Source organism: Epinephelus lanceolatus, chromosome 17 (genome assembly GCF_041903045.1).
Source record: "Epinephelus lanceolatus isolate andai-2023 chromosome 17, ASM4190304v1, whole genome shotgun sequence".
Taxonomy (NCBI): domain Eukaryota; kingdom Metazoa; phylum Chordata; class Actinopteri; order Perciformes; family Serranidae; genus Epinephelus; species Epinephelus lanceolatus.
Window position 1 is genome coordinate 1,492,592 of NC_135750.1, and position 23,032 is coordinate 1,515,623.

Consider the following 23,032-nt stretch of genomic DNA (forward strand, 5'->3'; position numbering starts at 1 on the left):
AGGAGAGTGATGGAGTGCTGCGGCAGATGACCTGGCTTCCACAGTCACCGGACCTGAACCCAATCGAGATGGTTTGGGGTGAGCTGGACCGCAGAGTGAAGGCAAAGGGGCCAACAAGTGCTAAACACCTCTGGGAACTCCTCCAAGACTGTTGGAAAACCATTTCAGGTGACTACCTCTTGAAGCTCATGGAGAGAATGCCAAGAGTGTGCAAAGCAGTAATCAGAGCAAAGGGTGGCTATTTTGAAGAAACTAGAATATAAAACATGTTTTCAGTTATTTCACCTTTTTTTGTTAAGTACATAACTCCACATGTGTTCATTCATAGTTTTGATGCCTTCAGTGAGAATCTACAATGTAAATAGTCATGAAAATAAAGAAAACGCATTGAATGAGAAGGTGTGTCCAAACTTTTGGCCTGTACTGTACCTCTGAGATGTAGTGCAGTAAAAGTATCAAATAGCACAACATGGAAATACTGCAGTGTAGACCAAGTATGTGATAAATGTAGAAGAGTAAATGACTCATTCGAACACAGACAGGAAGTCGAACACTTTATTCTAAAAGTATTCACAGGAAATGCTAGTATGCAGTTGTGTGTATGAATATGAACAGTGTTGTATGGAGAGAGCTGCAGTTACTCACTCTGACCACTGGAGGAAAACTTTGGAGGGAGAATGAAGAGAAATTAAAAGTTTACACAAACATCATCAATAAAAACAGTCGAGCAGAAAACGAATCATCTGTGGAGTCCAGAGTGTTTTCATTAGCACCACCCTCAGGACAAACTCACATCCTACACACATTCTCTGAACTACCATCAGCTGTGTGTGATCCTGTACACACTGAACTATCTGTTCAGCAGTGAGAAAGTTTCTCTAACAGGAGGAGACTCTCCCTCCTACAGAGAACACAGAGACACTGAGGAACCAGGCAAGAGCCTAAACCCAAACCCAGGATAAAGAGGTTCAGTGAATATGGTGTTGAAGGTGTGGAGGTGGATCAGTGTGTTAGAGCAGACTCTGAAGAAGGACAGAGTGCCAGCAGGACAGTCCACATACACTGCTACTCTACCAGAGGAGGAAGAGGAGGAGATGAATGTTTCTCTGTTATTGTACCACACAGAGTAAAATCCACCATCAGAGCAGCTCAGACTCCAGGACTGATCATTACATCCAAACAAACAGTCAATTCTGTCTCCTCTCCTCCTGATTCCTCTGTAACTCACTGATATATAAACCCATCCTCTCCACTCGACCTCCCAGTAACAGCGACCAGTCAGACCAGTTCTACACAGCAGCTGAGGCCAGTGGTCAAATCTGTCTGGATGATCAGGATATGACTGATCCTCCTCCACATGTGTCACCTTCCTGTTGTTGTCAGACAGTTTGAGGTGTCTGTTCACTGTGTTTGTGTCGATTGTGAGTTCACAGGAATCTGATGGAGAGAAGAAGACACAATACAGCTGCAGTTATTCATCTATCATCACTCTGATGATGACATCAGAGATTTGAATGAGTGATGTCACAGTTTGAAGATCAAATGAAAAACACACTTACACTTCCTCAGACCTGGTGTCAACCATCGGACTCCAGCAGGCTCCACCCTGAAAGGAGGAGGGGGGGTCAGAGCAGAATACACTGACGAAGAGCTTCGTGAAATTGAAGAACGGAGGAGGAGAGAGAGAGAGGCGCAACAGGTAGAGGACGAGAGAGGAGGAATGGCTGCTGCAAGGCTGCATAGCTCTGGAGATTGGTGGTGTACCTGTGAATGCTGTGCCCCAGTGCCCACAAAAAAGCTTGCTTAGTGGACTAACTTTGCACTTGAAGGTTGCCCGTTCACTTACGTTTTAACAGGTCTGACACTACTATGCGCCCCGGCTGTATCTCGGCTAACGGCTAACATGCTAACTATTATTTTTATGTCACTAGTCACTTGAAACAAATTTAGGACGATAGGAGACAGGTTAAAATAAACCGAAATTTCCCTTTAAGGGCAACACACACTGGTGGCAGATGATGAGCATCAACACATCCTGCAGTATTATTTGATATGAGCCCACAAACCAGAGTGTTGCACCACGAAGCCAGTTCAACAGAACCAGTCTCTCTTTGTCTGAGCTGACTCAACAAATCCTAAAGTTTCAGTCAGAGATAACAGACACCATGAAGGTGGTTGTCAACTGTTAACTCAGGCTTTCTTCTTCAGGCTCTGCATGTTCACATAAAACAAGTCAAATGATGCGTTCAGCGCATCAACTGACTCTTAAAACTGATCCATCACGTGCCGCCTACTTCCACCTTTGAAGAATCTTGAAAAGTAAAACAGTAAAAAGCAACACTGTGGCTTCAGTTACAGCCAGAGAGGAGTGTTTGCATTAATATGACTAACTGTGTGAACTCATATGTGAATATATTTATGTGACCTCTCTGTTTATTTCTAACGTGACAGCTGCTCTTTCTACAGCTCTGAAACTTTAAACTTGGTGCAGCAGATTTAAACCTTTTACTCAAGAACTGCATTTACTGTCCCTTAATGAAGGAGACACGGACATCACTAAAGTTTGGGGGCAAATTAAAATGAAATGAATTTGACTGATTGAATATTATCTGTGATAAATACCAAGGGAATAATTAATGTTCTAATCAGTGTTTTATCAGCTGTAATATACCAGCAGTGTAAACAGACTTGAGCTAATCAGGAGCAAACATAAAACCTAATCCACAATGGTAACATTATGGTGGTCTGAAGGAATTATATCACATGTCATATGACAGTAAACATCATCCTGATTAATAATATAGTCACCTGTTTGCTACCTGTGATTTTAAAGAAGCTTTTTTTTAGAGCCAGTGTGGACAGATGGACCAGAGGACACAAATATATTCAGTAATTCAGAGCAACAACAACCTTACAGATAAAATAAAACAATGTTACTCAGATTTTCAGCATCACTGATGGACTCTAGGTTCCTGTGTTAAAATAAAGTGACCTGATAGATACAGTAAACACTACTGTAATCACAAAGCTTCGTGCAGGGACATGTCTGTAAAGTTACGGCTCAACAAGTTGGATAAAGTGCATTTAAAACGTTTTCCCTCAGCTAACAATCTGCATTGCTCATATATTCACAGCCTTACTACAACCAAAATTAGCTACAGCCAACATAGGGAAAATACCCCAAGAGTCAGCGAGAGCAGGGGTGGAAGATGACTCACAGATGGATTACACGGTAACAGACATTGGAACAGACATGACTATGACTTGGATCTGTGACTCAGTGAAGGATAGGGGCACGGGCCTATCCACCAGGGATAGAATTAGCAGCACTCAGGGCAAGGCGAGCGCATCTGTAGAGGATAAAAGTTGCACAGTTGAGAACAAGATGCTTCAGGTTTGTCCTTGTGGCTGGCAGAAAATAACATCAGTGAAAGGCCTCAGAACTCATCAGGGAAAGAAGAAGTGTGTGGCAAAGAAAGGGCAGAGTAGCCGCATTGATCAGTACTTCCTAAGAAGTCAGTCGAGTCAGTCGGATGAAGTCCAGCGGCACGTAGAAAACCACAGTTCGCAGGATATCAGTAACGCTGCCACTGAGGAGGAGGGGGTAGCAAGAGAGGATGCAGGTGACACTGAGGCCAGTATGCCAGTCAGAGAGAGAACCATGGAGCAAAAGGTTAGAGTTAGATGGCCTAGGGCAAATGACAGTAAAGAATGGGAGAGAGTTAATAGAGATTTGTCAGTAATCTTGAGTAGGCTTAGAGGAAATGCAATAGAAAGGTTAGAAAAGATGGGAGAAATAATTTACTAATATGGTGTAGAGAGGTTTGGGGTGCATGAGAGAAAGAGGAGTGAGAGGGTACAGTCAGGTAAATCTAGGCGGCAAAGAGAAATAGAGAAGTTAGTCAAGGAAAGGAGACAGTTAAGAAAGCAGTGGAAAAAGGCTACAGAAGAAGAAAGGAAGGGGATTAATGTGTTGCAAGAGGAGTTGAGAAGCAGGCTAGCAGTTCTTAGAAGGGCAGAGCATCTCAGGAAAAAGAGGAGGAAGAAGGAACATGTAAGGACAGGTTTTTTCAGGGACCTTTTTAAGTTTGTTAAAGGATTGTTCAGCCAGGAAAAGGGAGGGCAACTTAAAGCAGAAAGGGTAGAGGTTGAAGAATATTTGAGAAACACATATTCAGATTTAGAGAAGAATAGGATAGTAGGTTTCCCACCCAATATCCCTCCACTAGAAGGGATAGAGCATGAGATGGATGTCAGGCCACCTAGGTGGAAGGAAGTTCAGGAGGTGGTCAGGCGTGCAAAGGCTTCTTCGGCCCCAGGGCCTAATGGAGTCCCCTACCGGGTTTATAAAAGTGCACCTGATATGCTTACATTTTTGTAGAAACAGCTAAGAATAGTTTGGGAAAAACAAATTATACCAAGAGCATGGCGTAGGGCAGGGGGTGTCCTCATTCCTAAGGAGAAGGAGTCTGTGGACCTTAGCCAGTTCCGGATGATTTCTCTCTTGAATGTGGAGGGGAAGATTTTCTTTAGTGTAGCTACGCAGAGATTAGCTAGCTACTTAGAAAGGAATAGCTTAATAGATACCATGGTGCAGAAGGCAGGAATACCGGGTTTTTCAGGGTGTTTAGAGCATACTAGCATGATATGGCACCAGATTCAGGCAGCGAAGATTAACAAAAGGGACCTACATGTAATATTTTTAGATCTTGCAAATGTGTTTGGTTCAGTACCGCATAGCCTCATTTGGAGTGCGTTTGACTATTTCAGAGTGCCACAGGTAGTTGTCAACTTAGTCAAAGCATACTTTGAGGATATTAGGTTTTGTCTAAGTACAGCAGGTTTCACAACAGGTTGGCAGAGGCTAGAAATAGGCATCATGGCAGGGTGTACAATTTCTCCATTAGCATTTACTATGGCGATGGAAGTAATCATCAGGGCTTCTAAGTGGGTGGTAGGTGGAGAGAGACGGCAGAATGGGTTGCATCTTCCACCACTTAGGGCTTACATGGATGACATGACACTGGTGACCACAACAATGCCATGTACAAAGAGGCTATTAGAGAAGGTAAATAAGAACCTCAAGTGGGCCAGCATGAAGATGAAGTTCAAGTGAAGTTGAGTGATAGGAAGTTTGTCATAGATGATGAGGAAATCCCAACAATTAGGGAAAAGTCAGTAAAGAGCTTAGGTAGGTGGTACAATGTAGAGTTGAATGATAAGGAACAGGTGGTGAAATTTAGAATAGATGTGGCTGAAGGATTGGATAGAATAGATAAATCAGAACTTCCAGGAAAGTTGAAGTTGTGGTGTTTGCAATTTGGGCTATATCCTAGGTTAATGTGGCCATTGTAAATTTATGAAATTCCAATATCTGTTGTGGAGAGATTTGAAAGGTCGGTTAGCTCCTATATTAGGAAGTGGCTGGGCGCTCCTAGGTGCCTAAGTAGTGTTGCATTGTATGGAAAAGGGATACTTCAGCTGCCAGTATCTAGTTTAACAGAGGAATTTAAATGTACCAAGGTCAGGACAGAGCTCTTGTTATCTGGGAGTAAGGACGTGGTAGTTAGGAGTGTGGTTCCAAATCCAACCAAGGGGAGGAAGTGGAACCCAAGATCGGCAGTTCAGGAGGCAGAGACAGCTCTTAGACATGCAGAGATTGGAGGTAATGTTCAGTTTGGCCGGGGAGGCCTGGGGCTTGGCTCAGGCAAACCGGTATGGGATAAAGCAGGTCTCAAAGATAAAAGAAAGCTGGCTGTGGAACAGATACATAGACAGAAGGAGATAGTAAGGGGTGCAAAGGTAGTGGCCCAGGCTAAACAGGGACAGTGGTTGAATTGGGAAAGTGTAGAGAAGAGGAAGCTTAGTTCGAGGGACCTGTGGAGTATGGAGGAGAATTGTATTAGATTCCTGGTAGGGGCTACATACGATGTGTTACCAACCCCCCAGAACCTAAAACTGTGTGTAAATGAGGACCCATCATGCCCATTGTGTTCACGTACCGCAACCTTAAAGCATATTTTGTCAGGCTGTAAAGTTAGCTTGTCACAAGGCCGATATACATGGCGACATGACCAGGTGTTGAAATGTTTAGCTGCAGGAATCGAAGGGAAACGAAGACAGGTGAATTCAGAAGGTGTTAAGGATAGGAGTTTAGCAATTCAGTTTGTCTGTGAGGGAGAGAAACACAGAAGGGATAAGTTAGTAAGGAGGCAGGGGTGTGGCCGTCTAGAAGGTGCTTGTGATTGGGAAATGCAAATAGATTTAGGGGGAAAGCTTGTTGTTCCCCAGGAAATAGTTTGTACCAGGCAGAGGCCTGACATAGTGTTGTGGTCAGTGAGTCAACGGACAGTTTATTTCATTGAGCTGACAGTTCCTTGGGAAGACTCAGTGGAAGAAGCCTATGAAAGAAAAAAGCTAAGATATGCAGACTTAGGAGCAGAAGCTGAGCAGCAAGGATGGAAAACTAGGATTTGTCCAGTGGAAATGGGGTGTAGGGGATTCATAGCAAGATCAGCTGTCTCGCTCTTGGGGGAACTCAGAGTGCGGGGACAGAGTTTGAGGAAGACAGTGAGGGAAATGTCAGATGAAGCAGCAAGAACCAGCCAGTTTATCTATAAGAGAAGAAATAATGTCAGTTGGGGGCCAGCAGGGGGAACTACTAAGCAGGGTACATAACTCCTTGAGATCAGGTGGAGAGATCCACCTCCTCTCAGGAGGAAGAGGAAGGTTATTTAAGTGTGGGAGTGGCCTATATGAATCCATTTTGTTTGAGGCCATGCTGCAAGGTGAGTGTGTTTGCTGATCCTGTGAGTTTATTTATCTCCTTTAACTTTAGCTTATATTGTAGTTATGCTATGTAGCATGTGAAATAGAGTATGGTGAATGTGCTAGGAAAGGTAGTATCAGCCCTGCTTCTACCTAGAGCTCGCATGTACGGAGCCTGGGTTTGGTTGAAGGTGGCAGTGCTGTTTGGGCTGAGAAAGCCATGTGTAAGTAAGGTAAAGGAGGTTATTGGGTTGGTGCGGGGAGCAGTGAGACCTGGCATTAGGGGAGTGTCTCTGGGATGCCAGAGATCACTGTCTAGCCTCCTGGAGGTGTTGTGGGACCAACTAGACGAAACATCGGTGAAAGGAGGTTCCCACCCGATGGCCCCAAAGACATGTTAGTTATCACTGCTCACTGGTCTGTATAGTTAACCCTATGGGCCCGAACGACGCGTAGTGCGTCCAAATTCACACCTGTTCTTCTCTGTGGATTTTCTCCGCGACCGTGCGTCATAGCGAGAAGCCACGCATATCACGTGAAACAGCAGAACTGTAGATTTCCGAGAAGGCCAAGCACTTGTCAGTAGTCTAATGTGTTCACAGCGAAAAAAATGATAAAGTTACACTAAAATGATGTATAACAGAGCTTTCATATAGCTTTGCACACACATTACTTTTGGATGGATTACTCGCGAATGCAGGCTCGCACAGACATGCCACACATATCACATGAAAGCGCAGGAGCAGAGCTTTCCAGGGATACCACACACATCACTGTGCTGTTATCCCATCACGCTATAAATACAGATTGATTGTCTACAAAATAAAAACTTGACGAATTTCTTTACAATCCATTATACAGATCTTGTTATCAGTCACTTCATATAGTGAGGAATATCGTATCTTACCACGTCTTAGGCTTGTGTGTGTTTCTCCCTGTCTATCCACATTTGTAGTCCGGCTTTCAAGATGCAAATATCTCCATATTGTCCAGTTGACACTCCATCAAACTTTGTATGACAAGACCAGCGCGCTTCACCTTTGCGCACCCAGACAACTGCAGCCTAATTATGCATGCTGACAGGGCCGTAGTCACCATATACATTGAGGGGGACACGTGCCCCCCCCACCAATGCCCAAAATGTTCCCCCAGTATATAACTGAAAGTGAAAAACAAATATTATCTTGGAGGACATCATTGCACTTGGGTGACTATTTTTCTATGATCTTAGATGTAAATATTGCATGTTTCTTTCAGATAAAACACATTTTTGACTTGTGAATGAGTCAATGGAATTTCTTGCAATAATGAAAAAATGCTGGCAATCATGTCCGCCTGGCACAAACCACATGTTTTGGACAACTGTGAAGTGACAGAATGTCCCACCATCATGGTTCTTATATTGCCAGATTCCAGAGAGTCTCCCCTCTTCATATATGGTAGAATATGTCTACTTCCAACTTGCTATGGTGAGATACATGTAAAAATGTAAGAATTTAGTCACACGGATTTGTTTTTTTCATTGATATAAAATCAATATAAACTATAGGCACATAGAAGGACATGAAATGATGGCAAATCTGGTTAGCCCAGATTGTCCTGAAAAAAACAAGATATAGCATGTGTATGTAGCCTTTATAATGACTGTGATATGAGCTTAAAAGTAAAGGCAGTAAAAATAGCCCAAAAACGCCTAGGGCCCAAAGGGTTAAACCTTGCCATAATAGCTTATCATAGGGCTTAGGAGGTTATTCATGAGTGCTGATCCTTTCTCTAGAGCACAAACTTCTTGTGTTTATTTGAATTCACAGTGATTATAGAGTGACGCTACTCAAAGGAGCAGTGAAAGATGCTTTGTAGACGATTTTAAGCTGAAAGTCGGAGCATAAACTCGTCCCAACCAGGTTAGGTTTGCAGCATAAGTTACCATGGCAATCTAGCCAGGTTGAAAGAGCCTCCTTCGTAGTACAGAAAACCCTGGCTTTAGACTCAACTCAACATACCTGGCTAACAGACAAGGCTCCAGAAACATTTCATCACCTTCCCTCCCTGTTTTGGCCCATCCTGGCTACTGTTCCCTGACTACTTGTGTCTGTATTGATGGTCTGATGTGGGACACAAACAGTTTGATGAGTCAGTGTTTATCAGCTGTGGTTGTTTGAGGTCAGCTTGGTGTGTCAGGGTCATATGAGCCAGGCTGACAGTGTGACAGAGACAAAGTTTCCAGCTCTACCTCCTCTATCAGACTGAGTGTGTGTGGCTGCAGCAGGCCTCTTCATACCTGAGAGTGTCTAGTCTCCAGTGTGGATCCTTCAGTCCAGCCGACAGCAGCTTCACCCCTGAGTCTCCTGGATGATTGTAGCTCAGGTCCAGCTCTCTCAGATGGGAGGGGTTGGAGCTCAGAGCTGAGGCCAGAGAAGCACAGCCTTCCTCTGTGATCAGACAGCCTGACACACTGCAAACACACAAAACAACACACATGTCACATAATGTGAGGGTGGGTACCACAGTACTGCCATACTGTCGCCTACTGTGGGGTTACATCAACATTATTACTGACTTTTTTCTAGTCCCAACCAAACACCCACTAATGTCCACCAACTATCTGACAACATTACTGATTCCTCTCTGATATTTCAAGTTCCAACAACAGAGAAAAAAACAAGATAAAACATGTTGATGGAAAGAGACTGAAACACAAAACACAACTGGTTTGAAATCATATCAGCAGAGACAATCCTGTGATGGTTATGAGTTTATCAACTAATGTAAATCAGGATTTATGTGGCCATCAGTTGAACATGTTGATGAATCCTGACCTGAGAGTTTCCAGTGTACAGTGTGAACTCTTCAGTCCATCAGACAGAAGCTTCACTCCTGAATCCTTCAGGTGGTTGTTACTCAGGTCCAGGTGTCTCAGACTGGAGGACTGGGAGCTGAGAACTGAGGACAGAGCTTCACAGCTTCTCTCTGAGAGGTTACAACCACTCAGTCTGAAGAGACGATAAATTAAAGAAATAAAAAGACAGTAAGTTGAAAAGACAACAGAGCATTTAAGTTATGATATATGAATCCAACTGTCTCTGTACTTACAGAGCTTTGTTGGAGGCTTTGACCACTGGCAGCAGCCTCAGAAGAGCCTCCTCTGAAGCAGAGTATTTCTTCAGGTCAAACACGTCCAGATCTTCTTCTGATGACAGTAAGATGAAGACCAGAGCTGACCACTGAGCAGGAGACAGTTTATCTGTGGAGAGACTTCCTGAACTCAGGGACTGTTGGATCTCCTCCACTAGAGAACGATCATTCAGTTCATTCAGACAGTGGAACAGATTGATGCTTCTCTCTGCAGACAGATCCTGGTTGATCTTCTTCTTGATGTACTGGACTGTTTCCTGATTGGTCTGTGAGCTACTTCCTGTCTGTGTCAGCAGACCTCGTAGGATCGTCTGATTGGTCTGCAGTGAGAGACCGAGGAGGAAGCGGAGGAACAAGTCCAGGTGTCCATGTGGACTCTGTAAGGCCTTGTCCACAGCACTCTGGTGGAGATACTTCAGATTCTGTTTGTCTCTGAATACTTCAGACCTCTGGGATGCTGTTTGTTGTTCTTCCATCAGATTGACTCCAGAGTTGATGAAGGTCAGATGGACATGAAGAGCAGCCAGAAACTCCTGAACACTCAGATGGACGAAGCAGAACACCTTGTCCTGGTACAGTCCTCTCTCCTCTTTAAAGATCTGTGTGAACACTCCTGAGTACACTGAGGCTGCTCTGATATCGATGCCACACTCTGTCAGGTCTGATTCATAGAAGATCAGGTTGCCTTTCTGCAGCTGATCAAAAGCCAGTTTTCCCAGAGACTCAATCATATTCCTGCTCTCTGGACTCCAGTGATGATCTGTCTCAGCTCCTCCATCATACTTGATGTTCTTCACTTTGGTCTGAACCACCAGGAAGTGGATGTACATCTCAGTCAGGGTCTTGGGCAGCTCTCCTTCCTCTCTGGTCTTCATCACATCCTCCAGAACTGTAGCAGTGATCCAGCAGAAGACTGGGATGTGGCACATGATGTGGAGGCTTGGTGATGTCTTGATGTGGGAGATGATTCTGCTGGCCTGCTCCTCATCTCTGAATCTCTTCCTGAAGTACTCCTCTTTCTGTGGGTCAGTGAACCCTCTGACCTCTGTCACCATGTCAACACAGTCAGGAGGGATCTGATTGGCTGCTGCAGGTCGTGTGGTTATCCAGAGGCGAGCAGAGGGAAGCAGTTTCCCCCTGATGAGGTTTGTCAGCAGCACATCCACTGAGGTGGACTCTGTAACATCAGTCAGGATCTCATTGTTGTGGAAGTCCAGAGGAAGTCGACACTCATCCAGACCGTCAAAGATGAACACAACCTGGAACTCTTCAAACCTGCAGATTCCTGCTTCTTTGGTTTCAGTAAAGAAGTGATGAACAAGTTCCACCAAGCTGTACTTTTTCTCTTTCAGCACATTCAGCTCTCTGAAAGTGAATGGAAATGTCAACTGTATGTCCTGGTTGGCTTTGTCTTCAGCCCAGTCCAGAGTGAACTTCTGTGTTAAGACTGTTTTCCCAATGCCAGCCACTCCCTTTGTCATCACTGTTCTGATTGGTTCATCTCTTCCAGGTGAGGCTTTAAAGATGTCTTCTTGTCTGATGGTTGTTTCTGGTGTGTGTGGTTTCCTGGATGCTGTTTCAATCTGTCTGACCTCATGTTCATCATTGACCTCTGCAGTCCCTCCCTCTGTGATGTAGAGCTCTGTGTAGATCTGATTCAGAAGGGTTGGGTTTCCTGCTTTAGCGATCCCCTCAAACACACACTGGAACTTCTCCTGCAGGTTAGATTTCAGTTTACGGACTGCAGTGATAACTAACATGACAGACTGCAGAATAACTTCCTGAATGAACACAACAAAGAAGATCAGTAAGACAAAGAAAATATTTCAACATGTCATTTCCTCAAAGAATGAGTATATGAATATATTTTGGTCCGTCTCTTGAGACATTAGTAAACGTCCCATTTATCCATCATGTTAAATCTTTATAGAAATCCTCTTACTGCTCTGCAGACAGTCAGCCAGCTCCTCCTGCTTCATTCTCCTCAGGAAGTTCAGTGTGATCTTCAGAAATGCCTCTCTGCTGCTCCTCCTCTGCTCCTCATCCTCACCCTCCAACACCTCCTCATCCTCCCTCTGACTCTCTAAGCATTCTGGGTAATGTGAACTCAGAACCTTCTGGATCTTCTTCAGCTCGTTCTTCACAAAAGTGAGGATGTTCTCCTCCAGCAGCTGGAACAGAATATTATATGAATGACACACTCAAACATCAGATCCATGTTGGACACACTGACAATCCACTGGTGTAAAAAGTGCAGCATGGAGATGATTGTGAACAGAATAGATGTCAAAGTAGTTGTTGTACATGTACAGACCATAAATATGGAGTCCAGGTGTGTTTGATGCTGCTGGGCAGACTGACCACTGGGAACCTCTGAGCTCTCCTGGTCCACTCTGTGGAGGAACCATCAACAGTGAGCTCACATGATGTTTGCACCAGGAGACTGTAGAACTTATATCATTTCCAAAAACACACACAGACCAGTTAGTTAAAGACGTGTTCTGTCATGATTGATCAGAATGAAAACCAGATGTAAACAACACTGTAAATGATGGACACCTGATTCTGTGTCTCATGACTGAGGATCACAACAGTTAGTTCATCTGTTTCAATCAACAATTTTATTTACTTACAGCAGGTCAGAAGAAGGACGTCCATCTTTGAAGTAAATCAGATGACCCTTAGACCGATCACTCTTCATGGACACACAGCTGGGTACAGGGGACTTTTCTCTCTGCTGCTGGAAACTGATAGAAACACTGACATTTACTGAACATACAGGATTTCTATGTCTGATTTCAAAGGTTTTATTGGACAGTAACAGTTATTTTATTTGCCATTTAATCATGTCTTTGTGATAGGTCTTGTTGTCATTGTCAAATATCAAGTCTGCCAATTATATTCTTGAATAACAGATTCATGTACAAATGTACAAATGTGCTAAGACGAATCACTGTTGACCTGCTACAGCTCTTGACACCTAGGTTTGGTTTGGGCCACAGCACACCTGGGACTAGGGTCAGTTTCTGTCAGTGATAAACCTTTGTCTTGGTCATTTGTGGGTGAGTCCTGCACTAATTTCCCTGGCTGTGGTTGTGATCAGCAATCTGGGACTTTGGCTTTAATCAGATGGCGTTTCTGCAAAACCAAAGCCAAGTTACCACCAAAGGCTGAGGCACATATGGGTGACCCTCCAACAGGAAATTCTTAAAAGCCTCCAGACCTCTACAAGTGGTCCCCAGATTTCTGTAGTTAGTGCATAGACCTCTGGAGCTAGTTCCCAAGCATCTGCTGCAAGTCTCCATAGCTTTACAACTTGTTGACAGGGCTCTGAAAGTAGTCCCAATGCCCTGTAGCATGTCCTTAGACCTCTGCATCTACTTTTTAGTTTTCTGAAATTACTCCCCATATCACCACAGCTAGTCCCCAAGCCTCTGCACCTCTTCTCCTGTCCTTTGCAGCGAGTCCCCGGACCACTGCATTGTATACATACAGTTTTCTCAAACTACTGGCCATACTGCTGCAGTTAATCCCCAAAATTCTGGAACTAGTCCCTAGACCACTTCAGCTAGTCCCAAAGCCTCGACAAAAATCTGCAGCTGTCTGAAAATATGAGCTCTCTTGGTCCACTCTGACAGAATAAGCCTACATTATGTTCGCACTGTAGACCATTTAGCGTTAATGATTCTCGCACACACACACGCACACGCACACGCACGCGCACACGCACGCGCACACGCACACACACACACACACACACACACACACACACAGACCAGTTAGTTAAAGATGTGTTCTGTCATAATTGATCAGAATGAAAACCAGATGTAAACAACACTGTAAATGATGGACACCTGATTCTGTGTCTCATGACTGAGGATCACAACAGTTAGTTCATCTGTTTCAATCAACAATTTTATTTACTTACAGCAGGTCAGAAGAAGGACGTCCATCTTTGAAGTCAACCCAAAACTCTTTTGACCGATCACTCTTCATGGACACACAGCTGGGTACAGGGGACTTTTCTCTCTGCTGCTGGAAACTGATAGAAACACTGACATTTACTAAACATACAGGATTTCTGTCTCTGATTTCAAAGGTTTTATTGGACAGTAACAGTTATTTTATTTGCCATTTAATCATGTCTTTGTGATAAGTCTTGTTTGTCATTGTCAAATATCAAGTCTGCCAATTATATTCTTGAATAACAGATTCACGTACAAATGTGCTAAGACTTAACACTGTTGACCTGCCACAGCACTTCAAACTAAGGTTTAGTTTGCGCTAAAAGAACATGTAAACATCAGAGAGGAGCATGGAGACCTTTGAAAACTTAAAGTTATCTCTCACACATTCAGTCTCTCTTTCAAACTCAGTGTAGATCAATTTGGATCGATGTTTGAGCACTGCTTGGGTGGAGAAAGACAGTATTTCGTGATGGAAGTGAAGGGACCTCGTCCTTAATATTAAGAAGTCACAGTCAGACCCTACATTCCTCCTCTACCTCTGGACGTTTGTCCACCCTGTCCCTCAGAGGACCCTGTGGTCTCTCATTTCAGTCAAGACTCCTCTCTGTTCTGGTCCCACACTGGTGGAATGAACTTCCTGCTGAAGTCAGGACAGCAGAGTCACTGAACATCTTCCACCTCAATCTGAAAACCATCTTTCACTCTACATCTTCACACACCTGACAAGTTCTTACAAACATCTCAATGCTGTTAAAATAAAAACCTTCATCACTTGAACTGTAGCTCTCTGACACATGTTCAGTTGTTTATTTGAGAGGGATGCACTTTTATTTTCTGATGACATCGACCTGATGCTGTTCAGTTTGATTGAACCTGTTGTCAGTCACTGTGGACTGTAATGTCCTCTGTCCCTCACTGATTGCCTGTATTCATACAGACTGTGATGACTGTAGTTTGGACACATATCAGATCATAGAATCTCTTCATGTTTTATCCAGGAAGTGACTGATGACCTGACATGTAGTTTTAGTTTGACTCTCTGGTCCTTTTCACCCAACAGGACAAAATATCAGCAGCCTCCACTGCCCACTTTTCTTTATGGAGAACTCAAATATCAGCAGTAGGAGACCAGTTATACTGGGAAGCTGTCAGCTTCATTTGACATTTAATGTCAGCTTACTGTGCAGCAGAGACTTTTCGTCCTTTAACATCAATGCCATGTTCATGTGACGGGTCAGACTTGGGGGACACACAGTTGGGGTCAGGGTCAGGGTCAGGTTCAGGTCCAGGTGAGTCTGGTCTCTGATGGATCCTAGCACACAGAGAGGAAGACCAGCAGGGAGGGAAATTCAGTTTTTAGTCTTCAGCCTCAGCAGCTGCTGGAGAAACTATCAGCTATCAACAGGAAAAGGATCAACACACCAACGTTTAACTAGAACTGAATTTACTGAAGAAAATGTGTGTGAGTGCTGACAGCTGAAGATTATGGTTTAACAAGATGGAGTTATGTGTCACATAAGGGGAACTCAACACTATATTTTCTGTCACAGCTGGGATTTGAACTGATAACGTTTAATCAGTGAGGTGCACACTGCACCAAGGAAGCTAATGTCTGACACAGAGATACATGTATACTTGTCTTTATGCTGCAACACATGATTAATTCACTGTCAATGAATCTGCAGATGATATTCTCCGAAAACAGTTTGATGTACAAATGAAAAAAAAAAGTAAAATATTATCAAGTACTGTCAATTAGAGCCAAAGATGATGTCTTCAAATTGTCCAAACCCCAAAAATAATCCATTCAAATTTGAAAAAGTCAAGTGACCAACAAAGGTTAGGATAAACAGGGGCAACGCTTTGACAGCCAACTCTCTGACACTACTGACTCTTCATCAAACTGAGGTCTGTCACCAAACCTCTGCAGCTGAGCTACAAACATCTACCATGAGTCCCCAAACCTTTACAACTTGTTCCCAGAGCTCTGAAGCTTCCTCACAAACCTCTGACACTAGTCCCAAAACTCTGGAGCTGCTCCCCAGACCTCTGCAGCAATCCCATCCTGTGGACTCTAGTAGAATCCTACAGGATGACAGCAGACTGACAGGAACACTGAGAGCAGCTGTAAACCTCACTGACCACCAGGGGGAGCTCACAATCCAAACCTCCACCCTGTGGACCTGCACACTGAGCCCCCCCACACTTCACTCACTCTGTCATGTGTTTAAATTCTCACTGTTAACACTGACACTGCTGAGTCCACAGGGTTAACATGAGGAATACAGTCATTGCCATGGATACAGCATGACATATGACAAACAGTTGAACCTGTGATTAATCTCAGAGTTTGTCTCCAACAGTTTTTGTATCAACAGTTTGTGCAACATGTGTTCAGTCTGCTGCTTCAGACACTTTAACAGAGACACATCATGTAACGTTCACTATATATACACACAACACAAATACATACATACAAAGAATAAAGTGTGAACACGGCTCATATTATTCTGACATGAAACCGTCGGCTGATCGTCCTCACACTCACAGATGCTCTCATTTGTTTCTGTTGGATTCACTTTGAAAACTTTTGTCTCTGTGACTGCAGATAACACACAAATCCAGATGATCAGAGTTCAAAGCTCAGATCATGTAAAATAACTACAGTGGTCCTTCCTTCATAGACTGGTTATTTCATCATAATAAAACATTGTTATTGAGTTGATTCAGTTATTAATTAACAGAGTAGAAATGATCCTCTGATCGATGAGAGCACTTTGACCAACAGAGGCCTCAATAAACATGAAATATGAGCCTTGATAAAATAATTCAAGTATCAGAGTCCAAACTGAAGTCCAGTATCAACTGTATGTGTTTTATACAACGTGTGGAAATGACTTTTGTTTGATATTTAAATGAAGTTATATTGACACGTTGTGGCTCTTTGAGTACATTTACAGGTTTATTATGAGTCAGTGTTGAGGTGAGAGAGCAGAGAAACAGGAAACAGAGAGCTGATGAACATGTTGAAGGTGAAACAGGATCAAATGTGATGTCAAGTGTTGAGTGTGATACCTTTTCATGTTGGTGATAACCTGCAGCCTCCTGATGAAGACAGACAGACAGACAGACACACAGACACAGACAAACAGGTTCATCATTAGACTTTAAAGTGTTTGTTGTCAGATAAACTTTGTGCTGTGGAGTCTGGATCAAAGACAGGAGGTGAACACATGAACCAACAGAGACTGGAATCAATCAAAGGTCCACTTACTCAGTTTCTTCTCATGGACTTCATCACTCTGCAGCTCTCTGCTGTCTGGACCAGGTCTGTGGACACAAAGAGTTTTCTGTTGTCCTCCATCAGGATTCAGTCCTCGATGGCTGCAGGCTGCTGTCACACTCAAACACTGTAATGAACCAACCTGCAGCGCTCAGTTCAAAGTTCAGCTGCTGCGTCTTTATATGACTTTATATGATACATGTTAAAGTTTAACCCACAGCAGCAACACACACTGACAACTACTATTTTACAAAAGAAGACATGAATTCACCTCCAGGGCTGAAAATGAAACAGGAATGTTGCATACTGTTGATCTGTCAGAGATAAAAACCATCAGCAGTTCTGGTCCATTTAAACCACATGGACCAGACTGGGACCAAGCAAACAGAACAGCTGGGTTTGTTTGCACTTGTTTTTAGACTCAAATCAGATGAGGAAATGTAGATTCAAAATGGCTTCTCTCCTGCTCAGCTCCTGTTTAACACAGAAAAGCCTGAAAAGAAAACCACAATAGAAAACGTGGCTCAGACAGTTGAATTAAGAAAAAGTTGACTCCAACCTGCTGATTCATGTGCACTGTGAAAAATAAATCTTAAAAAACTTGTAAAACATGTAGTTGTCAAACAGTTCCCATTAAATGACAGTGAAATAGAAAATATTCTTCCACAATAAAACACCATCAAATACAGACACTGGCTGTAACTTCACTGTAATTTTAGTTTCTCGTAAAGTTTTTCATAGGAAACATGTAAAAATGTGAAGAGAATAGAAACACCTTTGAATTTTACTGTTTGAACTTTTAAATCACAAGAAACTTTTACTTCATAAAATGATTCAGTTTGTCTTTGTGTTGCTTAATAATTCAGTAATTAAAACAGTCCAATTTTACGATAGACTATAGTTTATGATAAATGTATTTAGTCTGATGGACTACTAAACATCTCCTCTGAGAATCGCCACCTTAACGTGGCGGAGGGGTTTGAGTGTCCCGGTGAACCTGGGAGCTGTGTTGTCCGGGGCTCACAAGCCCGCGGCTGAACACCACCCTATTGGGGTTCTCCCCAGAGAATGAGAGGATCGTCTCAATGCAACTGCAAGCCGAAAAGAGAAGGTCTCTGACTGTTGTTTGTGCTCATGCACCGAACGGCAGTGCTGAGTACCCAGCCTTCTTAGAGTCTCTTGGCGGCATCCTGCAAGGAGTGCCAGCTGAAGACTCCATAGTTCTCCTGGGGGACTTCAACTCTCACATGGGCAATGATGGAGAAACCTGGAGGGGGGTGATTGGGAGGAACGATCTTCCACTTTTTAATCAATCAATCTGTTACGCACCCGTCTAGGGCTCGGGAAGTGTAACATAAAAATGAGCCAACACAAGATGATGCACGACAAAAAAGGTGAGTTTATTCATCATCACACAGATAGCAGCACAATTTTATAAATAAGGAAGCTTTTCTTCAGGGTGAGCCCAGGCCAAAACAACAAATAAAACAAACTATCTTTCCCAAAGTACTAACTAAACCCTATGTGAAAGAAAAGAAACAAAAATACAATCACTAAACCTAACTTCCTAAACTAAACAAAAACAGGAGAAAACAGTTCAACATAAATGGCAGCTCACCCCTACTGCTTAGTGCTATATACAAATATTTACAAGTGACGTGCAAGTGACAATGAAAATGCTTTTTAACGCTGCAACGGGTCGGCTGCAGACAAATGGCTCACTGCTCGTAGCGACAGGATACAAACAAAAATCTAACAGTTCAGCTAATGCTCACCGCTCTCCAGTCAGAAATCACAACAGATTCAGTTTACGAAGGCACAGGCAGGTTTGGAGTCGGGACGAGGAGGAACGCTGCTGTCAAAATGACTCTCCAATTTTGACAGATTGCTGGGGGTTTAAAAAGGCCAAGCCCCCGTGGCAGCCAATCAGCAGCAGCCACGACCAGCCAGAACCCACCACTCAGAGAAGGAGACGAAGGCGGCACCTGGCACAGATCCTCATAAAAAGAAGAGGTCTTACTCTCACATAAAAAAAAAACAATATACATGCAATAAATGTTAAAATATACGGCCGCAGCCGTAACTCAATCAATCAATCAATCAATCAATCAATCAATCAATCAATCAATCATTTATAAAGCCTAATATCACAAATCAAAATTTGCCTCACAGGGCTTTACAGCATACAACATCCCTCTGTCCTTATGACCCTCACAGCTGATCAGGAAAAACTCCCCAAAAAAACCCTTTAATGGGGAAAAAAAAAATGGTAGAAACCTCAGGAAGAGCAACTGAGGAGGGATCCCTCTTCCAGGACGGACAGACGTGCAATAGATGTCGTACAGAACAGCCTTTTGGCCTCTTTGATCCATGTTTGCAAATAGCAGCACAGAGGTGGCATCTTTTATAGGTGGATAAGGACTGATTGCTTATTGAGGAGCTGTGCAAAGTAGTTTCACACAGGTGCATTAGAGATTTCTAATTATGCAAGTAATTATGATCAGATACGAATAGATGGTTTTCCTTTTGTTTAACACTGTTAATCCAAAAGTGCTTTGGGTCTTTCTATGAGATCTGTATTAACTGTGTTGAAAAGGGGTGTGACCTCAGCTGCGCTAAGAAGGTGATGATGAAGTATCTGTCTCAAAACATTGATTTACAAACTCTCACACAACTCCTGTAGTATAATCAAAGTCTCATTTATCCGGCCATATGCTCAGTATTTCACAAACACATGCATTTTCACCAAAACATTACTGATGTGTGCCTCGGCAAGCAACATTGGAGGCATGCGAGGAAAAAAAAATTCTTCACAAACTCAAGGTCACGTGGGGTGTGTAACTAATAAACAAATGATCATTTTGTTTTTCAGTAATGCTGAATAGCAAAAGCTCGAGACAACAGCAAATTAGTATAATTTAACAACAGTAAACTGTACGCACTCAGTTCAAGCTACTGCATAATCTGCATATTAATTAATTCAATCATTTTGAAGACTGTTTGCAATCTGTTTTCCTCACACAAATCGTTACATATAAAAAGAGACAAAGTTACGTAAAAAAATACAGGTTTTGCAGCTCCAAGACTTCAATGACCTGGATGAGTTCACTACGTAAAGTTTGCTGTTTTGCCCCTTGCAGCAAACCAGTGTATAGTAAATATAATCCCATTTCCTTTTCTGCTTTTGAAATGTATAAAATGATATCCAATTCAAAAGAGCCAGTTTCATGGCTGTCATAATCTTTACTGCCCTCTCACCTTGCATTTTATGAGCTACACTGTCCTTTTTATCTACATCCCTCTTCACTGCTGCAAAATATAAATGTGTGAGTGGATGCTGGCCCTGGAAAACTGAACCAACAAACTGTTTTATTTTTCTTGCATGTTTTGGGATGTCCTTTAGAATATTGTTGCACAAATGTCACAATGTCCTTAACAGGCTCATTGTGTGAGGGTAAAAAGAATGACCTATCAATTTGTGGTGCATTCTCAATCCAAAACAAGCAATGCACATAAGGTAAACCACATTGTAGAAATTCCACGTGATACAAATAATCCAATATTTTTCCTCTGATGGAGACATGATTACTTCAATGGCAAAAAAACAACAAATTAGTGCTATCTAAAATCAAACATCCTTGCATTAAAGTCAAAGTCAACTTTGTCAATATCCCGTATGCACTGGACATATGGACAATTTAAATTCTGTTACTCTCAGACCCGTATTGCAGCGAAGTACACATAAATCTAAAACTAAAAATAATTAAAATATATACAATACAGTTCCAAAATATATACAATATAGATCTAAGTAAGCTATACAGACAAAAAAGAAAAAAAAAGTCCAGAGAGAACTACAAATTTAAATAATAGAAAAATAAAGATAAAATGCAAAATGCAAAGAATGCAGAGACATGAGGCACGCAACTGATAAGTTGCCCAAATATATCTTTGGTATGACAATAGTGCAAAAAGAAATATAACAGTAGTGCAAAGACAGAGACAGAAGTATCTTATTCATCTGCCTAGTGACAGGATTAGGGCGCAATAGTTCGTACCTGTCTGCCCACTATAAATCTTCAGCTGTCTGTATTCTACCTCCCTGTATTAAAATGCTAAAGAAAAGACTTGTCCAACACAAAACTGCAAAATAAAATGAACAGAACTAGGAAGAAGACAAAACTGGCAGACACAAGTTAAGAGGTCAAGCTGTGCTCCCTGCCAACAAGCTGGGGTACCTCTAATAGCTCTAAAAGAACGAAACCCATCACAACACTGAAACAATAATTGAAAAAGGTTCCACGTCTGTCAACAATTGTCACAGATGTTAAATCTACTTTTCCTTTCCATAAGGCTATAGAAACATTTAAAACAACTTGTTAACCCTGTGATACTGTACTGTGCATAAAAGATATACTTTACATTATGTGCAAATCTACCATCTGCATTCAAAAGTCTGAGGTTTACATATCAGGATAATGTTAACTTCTGCTGCCTATAATCAGGTATTATGTCCTTTTTGGAAACAATACAGGGAAGCATTTAGCTTTGTTGGAAATATCTGACAGCAGTTTCACAGGACCATTTCCCCCTGCTGGAGCCAGCTTCATTGTAAATACTGATCAAACTATTCCTTACCAAGGCCAACAGGCATCAGACACATGCCTTGAAACAAGCAATGAGCAATAACACACAGAGGCCAGAACCTTGCTTTTAGTCACATACAGAACGATGTCTGCAAGAGGACTCAACCTAAGAAACACGAAGGACAAGTTGCTGAGGATATTGTTGTTTCTGGCTCCCTCTGACAGGGACCAAATGATGCTGGGCAGGAACAACAGTGTCTAAATAGCATCATGACTGAAATGCCCACAATTCATTGTTTTTTGTCAGAGGGAACTGAGATGGATGCAGACAGTCATTTGAAGGTCCGACCCATGAAGAATATGAGCAGTGGGAGGGGAAGGAGGAAAAAATTATGGGGATGTGTGGTATAAAGGTAGACTTAAAGGAAATGGCCTCTTTAGAATGAAAATAAAGACAGTATTTACTGCTAGCCGGAATAACAGCTACACTTGAAGTGCATGGAACCCACATTTTGAAAAATGTAATAAAACTCCACTAATGCATTTCAAAATCGTCAGAACGGCTCGTCCGTCGTAATCCAAGTCTCGAGCGGGAGACTAGCTGATGGCTAGTGGTGGTGCTAGTTCTCGGATCTCGCGCGAGTAACACAGCATGCCTGCAGGGCAGGGTAACTGACCACGGTGAGAAATGATGCTATAAAAGTGGAGTAAATTACATCTTTAAGTCAATTTTGCATGCCATGGCTTCAGGGCACTTGGATTACGACGGACAAGCCCTTCTGACATTTTTGAAATGCATTAGCAGAGTTTTATTACATTTTCAAAATGTGGGTTCCATGCACTTCAAGTGTACTGTAGCTATTATTCCAGCTAGCTGTTATCCTCCGATACCCCGAACGAGTTTTGTGGATTAAAAAACTACACTGGACTTCTTGTCGGCATGAGGGTCAGTAAGAACTGTCTGTATTCTAAAGTGGCCATTTCCTTTAACTGTAAAACTCTCTTTAAATATTTTTTTTGTTACTGGGGTAATTTTGAGTCTCCTTGTGCTTGTTTTGTCTATTTTAGAAGTTATTTTGAGTCTCTTGGCAGTTCCAGGGAAAGGCCAAGGTGCTCCCTGACACTATGGGCCTCTGGGCCTGTGCCCACAAGGCCCTTTCAGTAATCCATCTATGAGTAAACAGTAAACCTCACAGAGACCACAAAGTATATTAACTTTAATTTGGCTACATCAATCTAAAACAGAAGTTGCTAAGTAACTATGTACCCCCCCCCCCCCCCCCCCCCCCCCA

At 42.6% G+C, this 23,032-nt stretch overlaps 2 protein-coding genes across 2 annotated transcripts; both read right to left on the reverse strand.

Moving 5' to 3' along the window:
- Window positions 1-541: 541 nt before the first annotated feature.
- LOC117255727 (stonustoxin subunit beta-like) lies at window positions 542-2,554 on the reverse strand. The gene is made up of 3 exons (XM_078160902.1): window positions 2,527-2,554; window positions 1,560-1,802; window positions 542-1,437 (listed from the first exon to the last, which is right to left on the reverse strand). The coding sequence occupies exons 1-3, from the start codon at window positions 2,552-2,554 to the stop codon at window positions 902-904; spliced, it is 807 nt and encodes a 268-aa protein (XP_078017028.1). The 3' UTR covers window positions 542-901.
- Window positions 2,555-9,857: 7,303 nt separating this feature from the next.
- LOC144458383 (NLR family CARD domain-containing protein 3-like) lies at window positions 9,858-17,293 on the reverse strand. The gene is made up of 7 exons (XM_078160808.1): window positions 17,146-17,293; window positions 16,947-16,976; window positions 15,052-15,183; window positions 13,832-13,945; window positions 12,218-12,296; window positions 11,858-12,074; window positions 9,858-11,680 (listed from the first exon to the last, which is right to left on the reverse strand). Exons 2-7 carry the CDS (start codon window positions 16,952-16,954, stop codon window positions 9,858-9,860), a joined length of 2,373 nt encoding a protein of 790 aa, XP_078016934.1. The 5' UTR covers window positions 16,955-16,976; window positions 17,146-17,293.
- Window positions 17,294-23,032: the final 5,739 nt, after the last annotated feature.

Bases quoted from the DNA above. Each gene is read 5' to 3' on its own strand.
- LOC117255727 (XM_078160902.1), bottom strand. From the start codon at position 2,554: ATGTCCGTGTCTCCTTCATTAAGGGACA. The intron at 1,803-2,526 runs GTAAATGCAGTT...TAGTCCACTAAG, and splicing joins GTCTCCTTCATTAAGGGACA to CAAGCTTTTTTGTGGGCACT. The intron at 1,438-1,559 runs GTAAGTGTGTTT...TCTCTCCATCAG, and splicing joins GACACCAGGTCTGAGGAAGT to ATTCCTGTGAACTCACAATC.
- LOC144458383 (XM_078160808.1), bottom strand. The intron at 12,297-13,831 runs GTAAGTAAATAA...GTTCCTCCACAG, and splicing joins CGTCCTTCTTCTGACCTGCT to AGTGGACCAGGAGAGCTCAG. The intron at 11,681-11,857 runs GTCTGCAGAGCA...TCATTCAGGAAG, and splicing joins GCAGGAGGAGCTGGCTGACT to TTATTCTGCAGTCTGTCATG.